Source organism: Hyperolius riggenbachi, chromosome 7 (genome assembly GCF_040937935.1).
Source record: "Hyperolius riggenbachi isolate aHypRig1 chromosome 7, aHypRig1.pri, whole genome shotgun sequence".
Lineage (NCBI taxonomy): Eukaryota > Metazoa > Chordata > Amphibia > Anura > Hyperoliidae > Hyperolius > Hyperolius riggenbachi.
Genome location: NC_090652.1, coordinates 5,931,827 through 5,951,234, shown reverse-complemented (window position 1 = coordinate 5,951,234; position 19,408 = coordinate 5,931,827). Strand labels below are relative to the sequence as shown.

The 19,408-nt window shown below is 50.3% G+C and overlaps 1 protein-coding gene across 1 annotated transcript in view; it reads left to right on the top strand.

The window, feature by feature from the left end:
- SLC5A10 (solute carrier family 5 member 10) overlaps positions 1-19,408 on the top strand; it is a 274,286-nt gene that overhangs the window by 192,911 nt on the left and 61,967 nt on the right. Inside the window, exons 10-11 of the mRNA XM_068243517.1 lie at positions 304-411; positions 2,224-2,374. Of these exons, the coding sequence (XP_068099618.1) occupies positions 304-411; positions 2,224-2,374 (259 nt within the window). The remainder of the gene's footprint in view (positions 1-303; positions 412-2,223; positions 2,375-19,408) is intronic.

Genomic DNA, 19,408 nt, shown 5'->3' with positions numbered 1-19,408 from the left:
TGTCCATCCAAAAGAGGGACAGTTGGGGCTATGCATTAGGAGAGTATTAACTATAAAGTGCTAAAAGAGATAAAACAATCCCTCCTACTAAAAAACAACACTGATGGCATTTGTGATAATTCAGCTTTAAGTGAGCAAGTGTGGTTTCCCATGATGCACCACTGCTGTATAGGCAAATCATCTCCATAGCTTTACAAGATATAACAGACAGTTCATTGAACAGACACTTTATAAAGGCTTGCGGCAGACTGGCTGGCATGACTGATGGACGATCGGCTGATCTGACCTCTTTATCTCTTGCAGAGTCGGTCGGGTGTGTGGTTCCCGAGGAGTGCGCTAAATACTGCGGCGCAGAAGTCGGCTGCTCAAATATCGCCTATCCGAAACTGGTCATCGAGCTCATGCCCAGCGGTAAGTGACGGTCCACGTTCTGGCAGACGTTTCACCGCTCTCACAAGCTGAGTGTCTAATTACAAGTTGTAATTTGATCTCCCCTGGGTCACATGACTGCCTGTGGCAGAGATGGCAGAGAAGGCAATTTGAAAGCACAGGATGTTATCAATATGTCTGCTTCCATGAATCAGGAAGTAGAAACACTGCAGATTTATTTTAGGATTTCTATCGGTTGTAACAAAGAAATGTTTTTTGCTTAAAGGTCATTATGCTGTTGTGTATCTTTTAGAGCAGAGAGGAGTTCTGAGTTCAGGGCCACTTTAAACAATACCAGTTGCCTGGCAGCCCTGCTGATCTCTCTGGCTGCAGTAGTGTCTGAATCACACACCTGAAACCAGCATGCAGCTAATCCAGTCACACTTCAGTCATAGCACCTGATCTGCTGCATGCTTGTTCAGGGGCTGTGGCTAAAAGTATTAGAGGCAGAGGATCAGCAGGATAGACAGGCAATCTGCATTGTTTAAAAGGAAACAAACATGGCAGCCTCCGTATCCCTGTGAGTTCAGATGTGCCTGCCTATGGTGTCTGGGTAAGGATGATAAATTAAAATGTTATGTTGACGATCAATGGTGTTGAAGCCCCCTTTCTTCTGTAGGGGTGGCTAATTCAGTTTACACATTTAAAGGACACTTGAGGTAAAGCATAGATATTAAGCTGTACTTACCTGGGTTTCTTGCAGCCCCTATAAGTCTACTAAGTCCCGCTGTCATCTCCATAAGGTTGCCGACCGCCGGCCGGGTCGTGGTCTTCTATGCATGCGCGCCTCTTGTGATCATGCTCTGTATGAATAGCTCTCTTGAGCATCAGTTTCCCCTTTTCAGGTGTGACTCCCCATTTTCAGCCTCTTTCATATTCAGGCGCCCCCTTGAGCTGCAGCTGCCCAAGGCCGGTGCCTTGGAGGCCTTTCCAGAAATCGGGCCCTGAGCATAGACTTGATAGGGCTTGACTTTTCCCTCTGAAGACTGAGAGGGTCTCTGCTGCTGCAGTGCGGATCCTCTGGGGTCTCAGAGCGGGAATGGCCTGGCAGAGGGGGAGCCCGAGGCTTTCCCAAAGTATTTACATTTTTTGGATTTCAAACCTTACAGGTTTCCTTTAAAAGATACCCGAGGTGACATGTGACATGATAGACATATGTATGTACAGTGCCAAGCACACTAATAACTAGGCTGTGTTCCTTTTTTTCTTTCTCTGCCTGAAAGAGTTAAGAATTAGGTATGCAAGTGACAGTTTCTGTCTGGGTTGGATTATAGTGTAACCCTCATTGATAAGGAAGCGCAGCCATAAAACACTCTCCTGGCAGTAAAAAGCTTCTGAGAGCAGAAAAGAGATAAAAAGGTTCAATAGTTCATAGATTTTAGGTCTGGCGTACTTTAATGAATGTGTCATTGAGCAAAAACAATAAAACAGTTAAGACTTAAAAAGTAGATTTACACAAAATAAAACTGTTGAATATCTTAAAAAGTTATTTTTAGGAGAAGGAAGATAGATACAATTGTTTATTTCATTAGTTTATTTTCGCCTCGGGTGTCCTTGTATTATCTGGTTAGACCTCCTGGCAGTCCCGGGAACTCTCAGTAGCTTTCTCCACACTCACAACGTAAAAGTTTTTTTTTCGGATGTTTCTACGCATAACCTTATTTATTGTCCAGCTTTCACAGCCATGTGTTAGTACTACTGGGAAGACCATAGCTTTAGCCAGCTACGTACCTTAGTTGTAAGTCTGTGATCTGCTCCCTCATTGTGTTCTCCATCCACCGGTGGTGTTGACAGGTCTCCGCGGGTTGATGATTGCCGTGATGATGGCCGCTCTCATGTCTTCGCTGACCTCCATATTTAACAGCAGCAGCACACTCTTCACCATGGACATCTGGAGGAAGATCAGGAAGAACGCCACCGAGAAGGAGCTGCTGCTGGTGGGACGGTGAGTGGACCCCTCATTATTACCCAACCACATGAATGTCATGGTGACCTGCCAGAGAGAGACCACATGGAGGCCTCCATTACTGACCATTACTGGTGGCTGAAGGGAAGAGCCTCCACCTACTATGGTCAGTTAGCTGGTCAGATGTGTCTCCCATGTCTGATGTCCCATCTTTGAAGAGCCACTTTACTCCATGTGACCAAGTTCCTGACCACCCCTTCTCCCCATGTGACCGTGTTCCAGACCACCCCTTCCCCCATGTGACCACATATCACCCCATGTGACCACGTTCCTGACCACCCCTTCCCCCCATGTGACCACATATCACCCCATGTGACCATGCTCCTGATCACCCCTTCCCCCCATGTGACCACATATCACCCCATGTGACCATGCTCCTGATCACCCCTTCCCCCCATGTGACCAGTGACCACACATCAAACTTCTGCATTGGTATTGAGGTTGGAGGTGGAGATGTCTGGCAATCTGGGGGTCCTGAGCCCTCCCTGGCTGTACTAGTCTCATGATGATATCATCATCAGTAGGGGGTGGAGGACAGTAATGCTGCTTGAAGGCAGTCCCACACACAGCCAATGAATGTTCCCCTTAAAGTGAACCTGTAAGGATAGCAAAGTTACATACCTCAGTAAAGGGAAGCCTCTGGATAGTAGAGAGGCTCCTCCCCTTCTCCTCGACCCCACCGGTGTTCCACCGACCTCCACTGACCCCATTGACGCAGCACTAGGACCCTACACAATCTGTTCACAGTGTTCAAAATGTACTGTCCCTCACACTGTATAGAAATGGTAAAATTGGTTCATTTGCCGATCAAAATTGGATCTTTTTACCAGGCATAAGGGTGCATACACACATCCAATTTTGATTGACCAATGATTGGCCAATTTTACCATTTCCATGAGAGCTGCTTACCTGCACAACCTGTTCAAAGTATTCAAAATCTATCGACCCTGCATGAAACATTGGATGTGTGTGAGCAGTGAACCCTTGGGTGACATTGCAGGCTACAGACATATTCTGTTCCTCCATGGGGGGCGGAGCTCTCACGGAGTAGCAGACGTGTGACATCACATGCCAGGGCAAGTGGGGAAAACACAAGTAGCGGTCCTCCAGATGGATTGCTAGCTGAGTGGCCAAGGGCAGTCAGGCTACTGTACAGTTGGTGGACTCTTGCCAGAGGTGGTCAAGTTTCCTCTAGCATGTGTCCAAGGCTTAAGCCGGGTACACACTTTCAATTTTAATAGGCCAATCGCTGACCAATTTTACTACCTCCATGTAGTATGAGAGCTCAGCTACACAATCTCCTCATCGTATTCAATATCTGTTGAGCCTCATATTACCTGGAGATGGTAACATTGGTCAGTGATTGGCCAATAATAATTGAAAGTGTGTACCGGGCTTTACACTGAGAACTTTCATACAAAGAGTGTGAAGCTCAGTCCACTGTCCAATCAGCAGGCTGGGAGTATCTATGACCACGTCATGTGTGTTTAGGGAGTAGCAGAGCACATAGTGGTCAGGGAGCTGGCTGGGCCATCTGGCCTGCTACACACACTCAATTATGATTGGCCAACCACTGACCAATGTTACCACCTCCATGTAGCATGAGGAACAACAGACATTGAATACTATGAGCAGATTGTGTACGTAAACCCTCATACTATATAGAGGTGGTAAATTGGTCAGTGATTGGCCAATCATAGTTGAAAGTGTGTAGCAGGTTTTAGTTTAGCCATTGGAAGAACAGGACTGGCTGGCCAGAATGACAAATCTCCCGGCAGGACACGTGAATGTCTCTCTGCTGTTTATTTAACGATCTACCTGCAGCCGGGTTCCCAAATATTCTTATTCATCTCATTTGCAATACCAACGTCTAAAGGCCGTAAAAGTGAATATTTTATACCCGTTCATTATAAACAATCCACGCAGGGCCGTGTGTGCACGGGGAATGTCTGAACACACGGCAGCAGCGAACACGCCAGGGTTCATACACACTACACGGAACAAGCCCGCACACGACTGCGCTCACAACAGATTAACGATGTTTTCCTGACTGAGAGAACCGTCCAGGCTCAGCGCTTTGGGCATTTTCGGGGAAGGTAGTAATTTTAGCGGAACATTTTGTTGTGGTCTCCTGACATCAGAGGGTGTCGCCCCTCAACCGTCAGTCCGCAGCACCTGGAAGATGAAGGGAGGGCGGGAGCGAAGTCATGTGACCTGACAAACGCCTTAAATCATGACTTCTGTTCACTAATGCTGCTTCTGTCAGCGTTGTCATGGTATGTACCCCTGGATAAATACACTGGAGTTGCACTGGATGTGACAGGTCCTCTTTGCGGTCAGCTCAGCAGGTAGACACAGGCTGGCTGCACTGGATGTGACAGGTCCTCTTTGCTGTCAGCTCAGCAGGTAGACACAGGCTGGCTGCACTGGATGTGACAGGTCCTCTTTGCTGTCAGCTCAGCAGGTAGACACAGGCTGGCTGCACTGGATGTGACAGGTCCTCTTTGCTGTCAGCTCAGCAGGTAGACACAGGCTGGCTGCACTGGATGTGACAGGTCCTCTTTGCGGTCAGCTCAGCAGGTAGACACAGGCTGGCTGCACTGGATGTGACAGGTCCTCTTTGCTCTCAGCTCAGCAGGTAGACACAGGCTGGCTGCACTGGATATGACAGGTCCTCTTTGCTCTCAGCTCAGCAGGTAGACACAGGCTGGCTGCACTGGATGTGACAGGTCCTCTTTGCTCTCAGCTCAGCAGGCAGACACAGGCTGGCTGCACTGGATGTGACAGGTCCTCTTTGCTGTCAGCTCAGCAGGTAGACACAGGCTGGGTGCACTGGATATGACAGGTCCTCTTTGCTGTCTGTTCAGCAGGTAGACACAGGCTGGCTGCACTGGATATGACAGGTCCTCTTTGCTCTCAGCTCAGCAGGTAGACACAGGCTGGCTGCACTAGATATGACAGGTCCTCTTTGCTCTCAGCTCAGCAGGTAGACACAGGCTGGCTGCACTGGATATGACAGGTCCTCTTTGCTCTCAGCTCAGCAGGTAGACACAGGTTGGCTGCACTAGATATGACAGGTCCTCTTTGCTCTCAGCTCAGCAGATAGACACAGGCTGGCTGCATTGGATATGACAGGTCCTCTTTGCTCTCAGCTCAGCAGGTAGACACAGGCTGGCTGCACTAGATATGACAGGTCCTCTTTGCTCTCAGCTCAGCAGGTAGACACAGGCTGGCTGCACTGGATATGACAGGTCCTCTTTGCTCTCAGCTCAGCAGGTAGACACAGGGTGCCTGCACTGGATGTGACAGGTCCTCTTTGCTGTCAGCTCAGCAGATAGACACAGGCTGGCTGCACTGGATGTGACAGGTCCTCTTTGATCTCAGCTCAGTAGGTAGACACAGGCTGGGAGCACTGGATGTGACAGGTCCTCTTTGCTCTCAGCTCAGCAGGCAGACACAGGCTGGCTGCACTAGATGTGACAGGTCCTCTTTGCTCTCAGCTCAGCAGGTAGACACAGGCTGGCTGCACTGGATGTGACAGGTCCTCTTTGCTGTCAGCTCAGCAGATAGACATAGGCTGGCTGCACTAGATGTGACAGGTCCTCTTTGCTGTCAGCTCAGCAGGTAGACACAGGCTGCCTGCACTAGATGTGACAGGTCCTCTTTGCTCTCAGCTCAGCAGGCAGATACTGGTTCCTATAATGAGTCAGCAGCCAGTCCATTCATTCCCAGTGTCTCATCTCCCAGTCATGTAAATCAGTGGCAGCTAATGGATAGGCTAATTACTAGCTAGGCCAAACAGCATGGCTGCCCGCCTGTGTCACCCGGCAGGCCTCAGACAAGCATCCCGTCCTCTGGCCGCTGCAGAATTCATTACCCCACATTCCGAGTCCAGACTGAGCTTATTAAGCAGCCATTAACATTGCTGTCACCTTATTTCTGTGGGAGAATTCTCTCATTAATGGTTATCTCCAGAATGCAGCTGTGATATTGGAGAGAAATGAAGGTCTTGGTTCTCTATACACCACACACAATGCTATTCTCTGCAGAACGCACGGCGGCGTAGTGGTTAGTGCTCTCGCCTGCTGGGTCCCCAGTTCATATCCCAGCCAGGGCACTATCTGCACAGGGTTTGTATGTTCCCCCTGTGTCTGTGTGGGTTTCCTCCGGGCATTCAAGTTTCCTCTCACATCCTAAACCATTTAATGGCTTCCCCTAAATTGGCACAGGACTCCAGTGAACATATGACTATGGTAGGCATAAGATTGTGAGCTCCTCTGAGGACAGTCAGTGACATGACTCTGTACTCTGTAATGTGCTGCAGGAGATGTCAGTGCTGTATAAATACATAATAATAATATGGTAGGACATTAGACATATGACTATAGTAGGATTAGAGTGTGAGCTCCTCTGAGGACAGTCACTGACATGACTATGTACTCTAATGTGCTGCAGGAGATGTCAGTGCTGTATACATACATAATAATAATATGGTAGGACATTAGACTATGACTATGGTAGGATTAGAGAGTGAGCTCCTCTGAGGGCAGTCAGTGACATGACTATGTACTCTGTAATGTGCTGCAGAAGATGTCAGTGCTATATAAATACATAATAATAATATGGGAGGACATTAGGCTAGGACTATAGTAGGATTAGATTGTGAGCTCCTCTGAGGACAGTCAGTGACATGGCTATGTACTCTGTAATGTGCTGCAGAAGATGTCAGTGCTATATAAATACATAATAATAATATGGGAGGACATAAGGCTAGGACTATGGTAGGATTAGATTGTGAGCTCCTCTGAGGACAGTCAGTGACATGACTATGTACTCTGTAATGTGCTGCAGAAGAGGTCAGTTATAAATACATAATAATAATATGGGAGGACATTAGGCTATGACTATGGTAGGATTAGAGTGTGAGCTCCTCTGAGGACAGTCAGTGACATGACTATGTACTCTGTAATGTGCTGCAGAAGATGTCAGTGCTATATAAATACATAATAATAATATGGGAGGACATTAGGCTAGGACTATGGTAGGATTAGATTGTGAGCTCCTCTGAGGACAGTCAGGGAAATTACTATGTACTCTGTAATGTGCTGCAGAAGATGTCAGTGCTATATAAATACATAATAATAATATGGGAGGACATTAGGCTAGGACTATGGTAGGATTAGATTGTGCGCTCCTCTGAGGACAGTCAGTGACATGACTATGTACTCTGTAATGTGCTGCGGAAGATGTCAGTGCTATATAAATACATAATAATAATATGGGAGGACATTAGGCTAGGACTATGGTAGGATTAGATTGTGAGCTCCTCTGAGGACAGTCAGTGACATGACTATGTACTCTGTAATGTGCTGCAGAAGATGTCAGTGCTATATAAATAGAGTTGGGCCGAACCTCCGATTTTAGGTTCGCGAACCTGGTTCGCGAACTTCCGCGGAAGGTTCGGTTCGCGTTAAAGTTCGCGAACCGCAATAGACTTCAATGGGGAGGCGAACTTTGAAAAAAAAAATAATTATGCTGGCCACAAAAGTGATGGAAAAGATGTTTCAAGGGGTCTAACACCTGGAGGGGGGGATGGCGGAGTGGGATACATGCCAAAAGTCCCGGGGAAAAATCTGGATTTGACGCAAAGCAGCGTTTTAGGGGCAGAAATCACATTGAATGCTAAATGACAGGCCTAAAGTGCTTTCAAACATCTTGCATGTGTATACATCAATCAGGGAGTGTAATTAGAGTACTGCTTCACACTGACACACCAAACTCACCGTGTAACGCACCGCAAACAGCTGTTTGTGTAGTGACGGCCGTGCTGGACTGGTGCGCACCATGCCGAGAGTGCAGGTTTTGGTGGCTTTACAGCCCATATGGTCGCCTGGCTGATGTAGCTGAATGACAGAACAGTGACTGTCCAGCTGATCAAATTTGGTCTGACCACAATGAAGCAACGACCTTATTATCTTTTGTGTGCCCCCCGAGACACTCATCTAGGCGCCGGTCATTGCTTCATTGTGATATGCAAGCCCCTTCACCACGGCAAGGTAATGATCACGAAGGGGGCGCATGTACATGCCTTTTCTTTTGTTGTTGCAGCTGCCCGCAGTGCAGCCAGAAAAATTAGGCAGTCATGTACACGCACCAGAAAAATTATTACAGCGGCTAGCAGCGGCCTAAAAAATTCAGCAATCCGCCTGGAGTCCCGGACCCTGTTGGTGGTGGCGGAGAAGGTAGTCAAGCGGCCTGCAGGCAGACATGCTGTGTGGAGGGACTGGGAGCGACTTAGTCTTCTTGGGGCAGGCCAGGCAGCCAGTCACACGGCGTGCAGGCAGAGATGCTGTGTGTGCGGGGACTGACTTAGTCTTGGGGCGGGCAGCAGCCCTCCGGGATCCATGCCTCATTCATTTTGATAAAGGTGAGGTACTTAACACTTTTGTGACTTAGGCGACTTCTCTTCTCTGTGACAATGCCTCCAGCTGCGCTGAAGGTCCTTTCTGACAGGACGCTTGCGGCAGGGCAGGAGAGAAGTTGGATGGCAAATTGGGACAGTTCTGGCCACAGGTCAAGCCTGCGCACCCAGTAGTTCAAGGGTTCCTCATCGCTGTTCACAGCAGTGTCTACATCCACACTTAAGGCCAGGTAGTCGGCTACCTGCCGTTCCAGGCGTTGGTGGACGGTGGATCCGGAAGGGCTACGGCGAGGCGTTGGACTAAAGAACGTCCGCATGTCCGACATCACCATGAGATCGCTGGAGCGTCCTGTCTTTGACTGCGTGGACACGGGAGGAGGATTAGTGGCAGTGGTACCTTGCTGGTGTTGTGCCGTCACATCACCCTTAAAGGCATTGTAAAGCATAGTTGACAGCTGGTTCTGCATGTGCTGCATCCTGCATGCAGTGGCAGGTTCACTGAACACAACAGGTATGCAGTGGCGGGTTCACTGAACAGGTATACAGTGGCGGGTCCACTGAACAGAACAGGTATGCAGTGGCGGGTTCACTAAACAGAACAGGTATACAGTGGCGGGTTCACTAAACAGAACAGGTATACAGTGGCGGGTTCACAGAACAGGTATGCAGTGGCAGGTTCACTGAACACAACAGGTATGCAGTGGCGGGTTCACTGAACAGGTATACAGTGGCGGGTCCACTGAACAGAACAGGTATGCAGTGGCGGGTTCACTGAACAGGTATACAGTGGCGGGTCCACTGAACAGAACAGGTATGCAGTGGCGGGTTCACTGAACAGGTATGCAGTGGTGGGTTCACAGAACAGGTATGCAGTGGTGGGTTCACAGCACAGGTATGCAGTGGTGGGTTCACTGAACAGGTATACAGTGGCGGGTCCACTGAACAGAACAGGTATGCAGTGGCGGGTTCACTGAACAGGTATACAGTGGCGGGTCCACTGAACAGAACAGGTATGCAGTGGCGGGTTCACTGAACAGGTATGCAGTGGTGGGTTCACAGAACAGGTATGCAGTGGTGGGTTCACAGCACAGGTATGCAGTGGTGGGTTCAATGAACAGGTATACAGTGGCGGGTCCACTGAACAGAACAGGTATGCAGTGGCAGGTTCACTGAACAGGTATGCAGTGGTGGGTTCACAGCACAGGTATGCAGTGGTGGGTTCACAGCACAGGTATGCAGTGGTGGGTTCACAGCACAGGTATGCAGTGGTGGGTTCACAGCACAGGTATGCAGTGGTGGGTTCACAGCACAGGTATGCAGCCAGACAGGAACAAGTTAAGCCTAACTAATCTTTCCCTGAGAGACAGTCTGCAGCAGCTCGCCCTACTCTCACTAACGCAGGCAGCACACGAGTGACCGTAATGGCCGCCGCTGCCTGCCTTATATAAGGGGGGGGGTGGGGCTCCAGGGGCTAGTGTAGCCTAATTGGCTACACTGGGCCTGCTGACTGTGATGTAGAGGGTCAAAGTTGACCCTCCATGTGCATTATGGGGCGAACCGAACTTCCGCAAAGGTTCGCCTGCGGGACGCGAACGCGAACCACTGAAGTTCGCATGGAACCGTTCGCAGGCGAACCGTTCGGCCCAACTCTATATATAAATACATAATAATAATATGGGAGGACATTAGACTATGGCTATGGTAGGATTAGAGTGTGAGCTCCTCTGAGGACAGTCAGTGACATGACTATGTACTCTGTAATGTGCTGCAGAAGATGTCAGTGCTATATAAATACATAATAATAATATGGGAGGACATTAGGCTAGGACTATGGTAGGATTAGAGTTAAATTTGAACAATTTGTACACATGTGGCCAACTTTACAATATCTGCACGCTAGTCATCTGAATCAATCCACCAGTTGGATCGCAGTTGCTGATTATTGTAGTTTAAGTTTTTCTACAACGAGTTGTCATCCAAAACTAAGAAATCTGTAGTTCGTCGGTCATTTTAAATGACTTTTATCTAATGTATACACAGCTCACTCCAGCAGGGGAACCTTGTGACTTTTCTGTTGCAAGTTCAAAAACATGTTATAAATGCACATTTTTTTTATATCTTCATTAGGGTGTCTTAGCATTAGCGCTTAAAATCTCTCAATTGCAACAATTCATTAGATTTGTGTAGCCCTAACCGAAACGGTACTTTTTTCCTCAGATGTGATCATTCAATCCGAAATTGTACAGAAACCCACAGATAATGTAGAGAAAATCAACGTGAAACGATTCTATGGCGGATTGGAATACAGAATTTTGTTGATAGAAACATTGGATTTTATGATGGAATTTGAAGAGAGAAAATGCCCTAATCGGCCCGTTTATGGGATAAATCGATAATTACCTTCCGAAGACCATTCCTCAAATCTGAGGGAATGATCACACCTGAGGCAAGCATTGTACAGTGAATGGGTCGGAGGGTGCAGCCTGGCAGAGCTTGCCATAGCCTGCTGTTGTGTGTTTGTGCCCCTCCCTCCCAGAATCCCCTGCGGCAGGCATGGCACAGAAGCTTGGCATCACCACAGCCCACTGACGTCTGCCCTGTGTGAGACCGCCTAGCTTGCCAACTGACCTGGATAACTGTCTCATTACATTTAATTAATAAGAGGCTGTTGTGGTTAAAGAAAAACATGGTGACTAAGAGCTCAGGGCATGCCGGATCCCAGAGATGTGCCCTGACATGGCAGCAATATACAGGCCCAACTCTGCCTGAAGTGCACCTGTCACCTCTCTCCCAGAGATGTACCCTGACATGGCAGCAATATACAGGCCCAACTCTGCCTGAAGTGCACCTGTCACCTCTCTCCCAGAGATGTGCCCTGACATGGCAGCAATATACAGACCCAACTCTGCCTGAAGTGCACCTGTCACCCCTCTCCCAGAGATGTACCCTGACATGGCAGCAATATACAGGCACAACTCTGCCTGAAGTGCACCTGTCACCTCTCTCCCAGAGATGTACCCTGACATGGCAGCAATATACAGACACAACTCTGCCTGAAGTGCACCTGTCACCTCTCTCCCAGAGATATACCCTGACATGGCAGCAATATACAGGCACAACTCTGCCTGAAGTGCACCTGTCACCTCTCTCCCAGAGATGTGCCCTGACATGGCAGCAATATACAGGCACAGCTCTGCCTGAAGTGCACCTGTCACCTCTCTCCCAGAGATGTGCCCTGACATGGCAGCAATATACAGACACAACTCTGCCTGAAGTGCACCTGTCACCTCTCTCCCAGAGATGTACCCTGACATGGCAGCAATATACAGGCCCAACTCTGCCTGAAGTGCACCTGTCACCTCTCTCCCAGAGATGTGCCCTGACATGGCAGCAATATACAGACACAACTCTGCCTGAAGTGCACCTGTCACCTCTCTCCCAGAGATGTACCCTGACATGGCAGCAATATACAGGCACAACTCTGCCTGAAGTGCACCTGTCACCTCTCTCCCAGAGATGTGCCCTGACATGGCAGCAATATACAGACACAACTCTGCCTGAAGTGCACCTGTCACCTCTCTCCCAGAGATGTACCCTGACATGGCAGCAATATACAGGCCCAACTCTGCCTGAAGTGCACCTGTCACCTCTCTCCCAGAGATGTGCCCTGACATGGCAGCAATATACAGGCACAACTCTGCCTGAAGTGCACCTGTCACCTCTCTCCCAGGGATGTGCCCTGACATGGCAGCAATATACAGGCACAGCTCTGCCTGAAGTGCACCTGTCACCTCTCTCCCAGAGATGTGCCCTGACATGGCAGCAATATACAGGCCCAACTTTGCCTGAAGTGCACCTGTCACCTCTCTCCCAGAGATGTGCCCTGACATGGCAGCAATATACAGGCCCAACTTTGCCTGAAGTGCACCTGTCACCTCTCTCCCAGAGATGTACCCTGACATGGCAGCAATATACAGACCCAACTCTGCCTGAAGTGCACCTGTCACCTCTCTCCCAGAGATGTGCCCTGACATGGCAGCAATATACAGGCACAACTCTGCCTGAAGTGCACCTGTCACCTCTCTCCCAGAGATGTGCCCTGACATGGCAGCAATATACAGGCACAACTCTGCCTGAAGTGCACCTGTCACTTCTCTCCCAGAGATGTGCCCTGACATGGCAGCAATATACAGACACAGCTCTGCCTGAAGTGCACCTGTCACCCCTCTCCCGGAGATGTACCCTGACATGGCAGCAATATACAGGCACAACTCTGCCTGAAGTGCACCTGTCACTTTTCTCCCAGAGATGTACCCTGACATGGCAGCAATATACAGACACAACTCTGCCTAAAGTGCACCTGTCACTTCTCTCCCAGAGATGTACCCTGACATGGCAGCAATATACAGGCACAGCTCTGCCTGAAGTGCACCTGTCACCTCTCTCCCAGAGATGTGCCCTGACATGGCAGCAATATACAGACCCAACTCTGCCTGAAGTGCACCTGTCACCTCTCTCCCAGAGATGTGCCCTGACATGGCAGCAATATACAGGCCCAACTCTGCCTGAAGTGCACCTGTCACCTCTCTCCCGGAGATGTGCCCTGACATGGCAGCAATATACAGGCACAACTCTGCCTGAAGTGCACCTGTCACCCCTCTCCCAGAGATGTACCCTGACATGGCAGCAATATACAGGCACAACTCTGCCTGAAGTGCACCTGTCACCTCTCTCCCAGAGATGTACCCTGACATGGCAGCAATATACAGACCCAACTCTGCCTGAAGAGCACCTGTCACCTCTCTCCCAGAGATGTGCCCTGACATGGCAGCAATATACTGGCACAGCTCTGCCTGAAGTGCACCTGTCACCTCTCTCCCAGAGATGTGCCCTGACATGGCAGCAATATACTGGCACAGCTCTGCCTGAAGTGCACCTGTCACCTCTCTCCCAGAGATGTGCCCTGACATGGCAGCAATATACAGGCACAACTCTGCCTGAAGTGCACCTGTCACCTCTCTCCCGGAGATGTGCCCTGACATGGCAGCAATATACAGGCACAGCTCTGCCTGAAGTGCACCTGTCACTTCTCTCCCAGAGATGTACCCTGACATGGCAGCAATATACAGACACAACTCTGCCTGAAGTGCACCTGTCACCTCTCTCCCAGAGATGTACCCTGACATGGCAGCAATATACAGGCACAACTCTGCCTGAAGTGCACCTGTCACCTCTCTCCCAGAGATGTGCCCTGACATGGCAGCAATATACTGGCACAACTCTGCCTGAAGTGCACCTGTCACCTCTCTCCCAGAGATGTACCCTGACATGGCAGCAATATACAGGCACAGCTCTGCCTGAAGTGCACCTGTCACTTCTCTCCCAGAGATGTACCCTGACATGGCAGCAATATACAGACACAGCTCTGCCTGAAGTGCACCTGTCACCTCTCTCCCAGAGATGTACCCTGACATGGCAGCAATGTACAGACACAGCTCTGCCTGAAGTGCACCTGTCACCTCTCTCCCGGAGATGTACCCTGACATGGCAGCAATATACAGGCACAACTCTGCCTGAAGTGCACCTGTCACCTCTCTCCCAGAGATGTACCCTGACATGGCAGCAATATACTGGCACAACTCTGCCTGAAGTGCACCTGTCACCTCTCTCCCGGAGATGTACCCTGACATGGCAGCAATATACAGGCCCAACTCTGCCTGAAGTGCACCTGTCACCTCTCTCCCAGAGATGTGCCCTGACATGGCAGCAATATACAGACACAACTCTGCCTAAAGTGCACCTGTCACCTCTCTCCCAGAGATATACCCTGACATGGCAGCAATATACAGACCCAACTCTGCCTGAAGTGCACCTGTCACCCCTCTCCCAGAGATGTACCCTGACATGGCAGCAATATACAGACACAGCTCTGCCTGAAGTGCACCTGTCACCTCTCTCCCAGAGATGTACCCTGACATGGCAGCAATATACAGACACAGCTCTGCCTGAAGTGCACCTGTCACCTCTCTCCCAGAGATGTACCCTGACATGGCAGCAATATACTGGCACAACTCTGCCTGAAGAGCACCTGTCACCTCTCTCCCAGAGATGTACCCTGACATGGCAGCAATATACTGGCACAACTCTGCCTGAAGTGCACCTGTCACCTCTCTCCCAGAGATGTACCCTGACATGGCAGCAATATACTGGCACAACTCTGCCTGAAGTGCACCTGTCACCTCTCTCCCAGAGATGTACCCTGACATGGCAGCAATATACAGACCCAACTCTGCCTGAAGAGCACCTGTCACCTCTCTCCCAGAGATGTGCCCTGACATGGCAGCAATATACAGGCACAACTCTGCCTGAAGTGCACCTGTCACCTCTCTCCCGGAGATGTACCCTGACATGGCAGCAATATACAGACACAACTCTGCCTGAAGTGCACCTGTCACCTCTCTCCCAGAGATGTACCCTGACATGGCAGCAATATACAGACACAACTCTGCCTGAAGTGCACCTGTCACCTCTCTCCCAGAGATGTGCCCTGACATGGCAGCAATATACAGACACAACTCTGCCTGAAGTGCACCTGTCACTTCTCTCCCAGAGATGTGCCCTGACATGGCAGCAATATACAGACACAACTCTGCCTGAAGTGCACCTGTCACCTCTCTCCCAGAGATGTGCCCTGACATGGCAGCAATATACAGGCCCAACTCTGCCTGAAGTGCACCTGTCACCTCTCTCCCAGAGATGTGCCCTGACATGGCAGCAATATACAGACACAACTCTGCCTGAAGTGCACCTGTCACCTCTCTCCCAGAGATGTACCCTGACATGGCAGCAATATACAGGCACAACTCTGCCTGAAGTGCACCTGTCACCTCTCTCCCAGAGATGTACCCTGACATGGCAGCAATATACAGGCACAACTCTGCCTGAAGTGCACCTGTCACCTCTCTCCCAGAGATGTACCCTGACATGGCAGCAATATACAGACACAACTCTGCCTGAAGTGCACCTGTCACCTCTCTCCCAGAGATGTACCCTGACATGGCAGCAATATACAGGCACAACTCTGCCTGAAGTGCACCTGTCACCTCTCTCCCAGAGATGTACCCTGACATGGCAGCAATATACAGACACAACTCTGCCTGAAGTGCACCTGTCACCTCTCTCCCAGAGATGTGCCCTGACATGGCAGCAATATACAGACACAACTCTGCCTGAAGTGCACCTGTCACCTCTCTCCCAGAGATGTACCCTGACATGGCAGCAATATACTGGCACAACTCTGCCTGAAGTGCACCTGTCACCTCTCTCCCAGAGATGTACCCTGACATGGCAGCAATATACAGACCCAACTCTGCCTGAAGAGCACCTGTCACCTCTCTCCCAGAGATGTACCCTGACATGGCAGCAATATACAGACACAACTCTGCCTGAAGTGCACCTGTCACTTCTCTCCCAGAGATGTACCCTGACATGGCAGCAATATACAGACACAACTCTGCCTGAAGTGCACCTGTCACTTCTCTCCCAGAGATGTGCCCTGACATGGCAGCAATATACAGACCCAACTCTGCCTGAAGAGCACCTGTCACCTCTCTCCCAGAGATGTACCCTGACATGGCAGCAATATACAGACACAACTCTGCCTGAAGTGCACCTGTCACTTCTCTCCCAGAGATGTACCCTGACATGGCAGCAATATACAGGCACAACTCTGCCTGAAGTGCACCTGTCACCTCTCTCCCGGAGATGTTTCCTGACATGGCAGCAATATACAGACACAACTCTGCCTGAAGTGCACCTGTCACCTCTCTCCCAGAGATGTACCCTGACATGGCAGCAATATACAGGCACAACTCTGCCTGAAGTGCACCTGTCACCTCTCTCCCAGAGATGTACCCTGACATGGCAGCAATATACAGACACAACTCTGCCTGAAGTGCACCTGTCACCCCTCTCCCAGAGATGTACCCTGACATGGCAGCAATATACAGACCCAACTCTGCCTGAAGAGCACCTGTCACCTCTCTCCCAGAGATGTGCCCTGACATGGCAGCAATATACAGGCACAACTCTGCCTGAAGTGCACCTGTCACCTCTCTCCCAGAGATGTACCCTGACATGGCAGCAATATACTGGCACAGCTCTGCCTGAAGTGCACCTGTCACTTCTCTCCCAGAGATGTACCCTGACATGGCAGCAATATACAGGCCCAACTCTGCCTGAAGTGCACCTGTCACCCCTCTCCCAGAGATGTACCCTGACATGGCAGCAATATACAGGCCCAACTCTGCCTGAAGTGCACCTGTCACCTCTCTCCCAGAGATGTACCCTGACATGGCAGCAATATACAGGCACAACTCTGCCTGAAGAGCACCTGTCACCCCTCTCCCAGAGATGTACCCTGACATGGCAGCAATATACTGGCACAGCTCTGCCTGAAGTGCACCTGTCACCTCTCTCCCAGAGATGTACCCTGACATGGCAGCAATATACTGGCACAACTCTGCCTGAAGTGCACCTGTCACCTCTCTCCCAGAGATGTACCCTGACATGGCAGCAATATACAGGCCCAACTCTGCCTGAAGTGCACCTGTCACCTCTCTCCCAGAGATATACCCTGACATGGCAGCAATATACAGACACAACTCTGCCTGAAGTGCACCTGTCACCTCTCTCCCAGAGATGTACCCTGACATGGCAGCAATATACAGGCACAACTCTGCCTGAAGTGCACCTGTCACCCCTCTCCCAGAGATGTACCCTGACATGGCAGCAATATACTGGCACAGCTCTGCCTGAAGTGCACCTGTCACCTCTCTCCCAGAGATGTACCCTGACATGGCAGCAATATGCAGGCCCAACTCTGCCTGAAGTGCACCTGTCACCTCTCTCCCAGAGATGTACCCTGACATGGCAGCAATATACAGGCACAACTCTGCCTGAAGTGCACCTGTCACCTCTCTCCCAGAGATGTGCCCTGACATGGCAGCAATATACAGGCACAGCTCTGCCTGAAGTGCACCTGTCACCTCTCTCCCAGAGATGTGCCCTGACATGGCAGCAATATACAGACACAACTCTGCCTGAAGTGCACCTGTCACCTCTCTCCCAGAGATGTGCCCTGACATGGCAGCAATATACAGACACAGCTCTGCCTGAAGTGCACCTGTCACCTCTCTCCCAGAGATGTACCCTGACATGGCAGCAATATACTGGCACAACTCTGCCTGAAGTGCACCTGTCACCTCTCTCCCAGAGATGTACCCTGACATGGCAGCAATATACAGGCCCAACTCTGCCTGAAGTGCACCTGTCACCTCTCTCCCAGAGATATACCCTGACATGGCAGCAATATACAGACACAACTCTGCCTGAAGTGCACCTGTCACCTCTCTCCCAGAGATGTACCCTGACATGGCAGCAATATACAGACACAACTCTGCCTGAAGTGCACCTGTCACCTCTCTCCCAGAGATGTACCCTGACATGGCAGCAATATACAGGCACAACTCTGCCTGAAGAGCACCTGTCACTTCTCTCCCAGAGATATACCCTGACATGGCAGCAATATACAGGCACAACTCTGCCTGAAGTGCACCTGTCACCTCTCTCCCAGAGATGTACCCTGACATGGCAGCAATATACAGACACAACTCTGCCTGAAGTGCACCTGTCACCTCTCTCCCAGAGATGTACCCTGACATGGCAGCAATATACAGGCACAGCTCTGCCTGAAGTGCACCTGTCACCTCTCTCCCAGAGATGTACCCTGACATGGCAGCAATATACAGACACAACTCTGCCTGAAGTGCACCTGTCACCTCTCTCCCAGAGATGTACCCTGACATGGCAGCAATATACAGGCCCAACTCTGCCTGAAGTGCACCTGTCACCTCTCTCCCAGAGATGTACCCTGACATGGCAGCAATATACAGACACAACTCTGCCTGAAGTGCACCTGTCACCTCTCTCCCGGAGATGTACCCTGACATGGCAGCAATATACAGACACAACTCTGCCTGAAGTGCACCTGTCACCTCTCTCCCGGAGATGTACCCTGACATGGCAGCAATATACAGACACAGCTCTGCCTAAAGTGCACCTGTCACCTCTCTCCCAGAGATGTACCCTGACATGGCAGCAATATACAGGCACAGCTCTGCCTGAAGTGCACCTGTCACCTCTCTCCCAGAGATGTACCCTGACATGGCAGCAATATACAGACACAACTCTGCCTGAAGTGCACCTGTCACCTCTCTCCCAGAGATGTACCCTGACATGGCAGCAATATACAGACACAACTCTGCCTAAAGTGCACCTGTCACCTCTCTCCCAGAGATGTACCCTGACATGGCAGCAATATACAGACACAACTCTGCCTGAAGTGCACCTGTCACCTCTCTCCCAGAGATGTACCCTGACATGGCAGCAATATACAGACACAACTCTGCCTGAAGTGCACCTGTCACCTCTCTCCCAGAGATGTGCCCTGACATGGCAGCAATATACAGACACAACTCTGCCTGAAGTGCACCTGTCACCTTTCTCCCAGAGATGTGCCCTGACATGGCAGC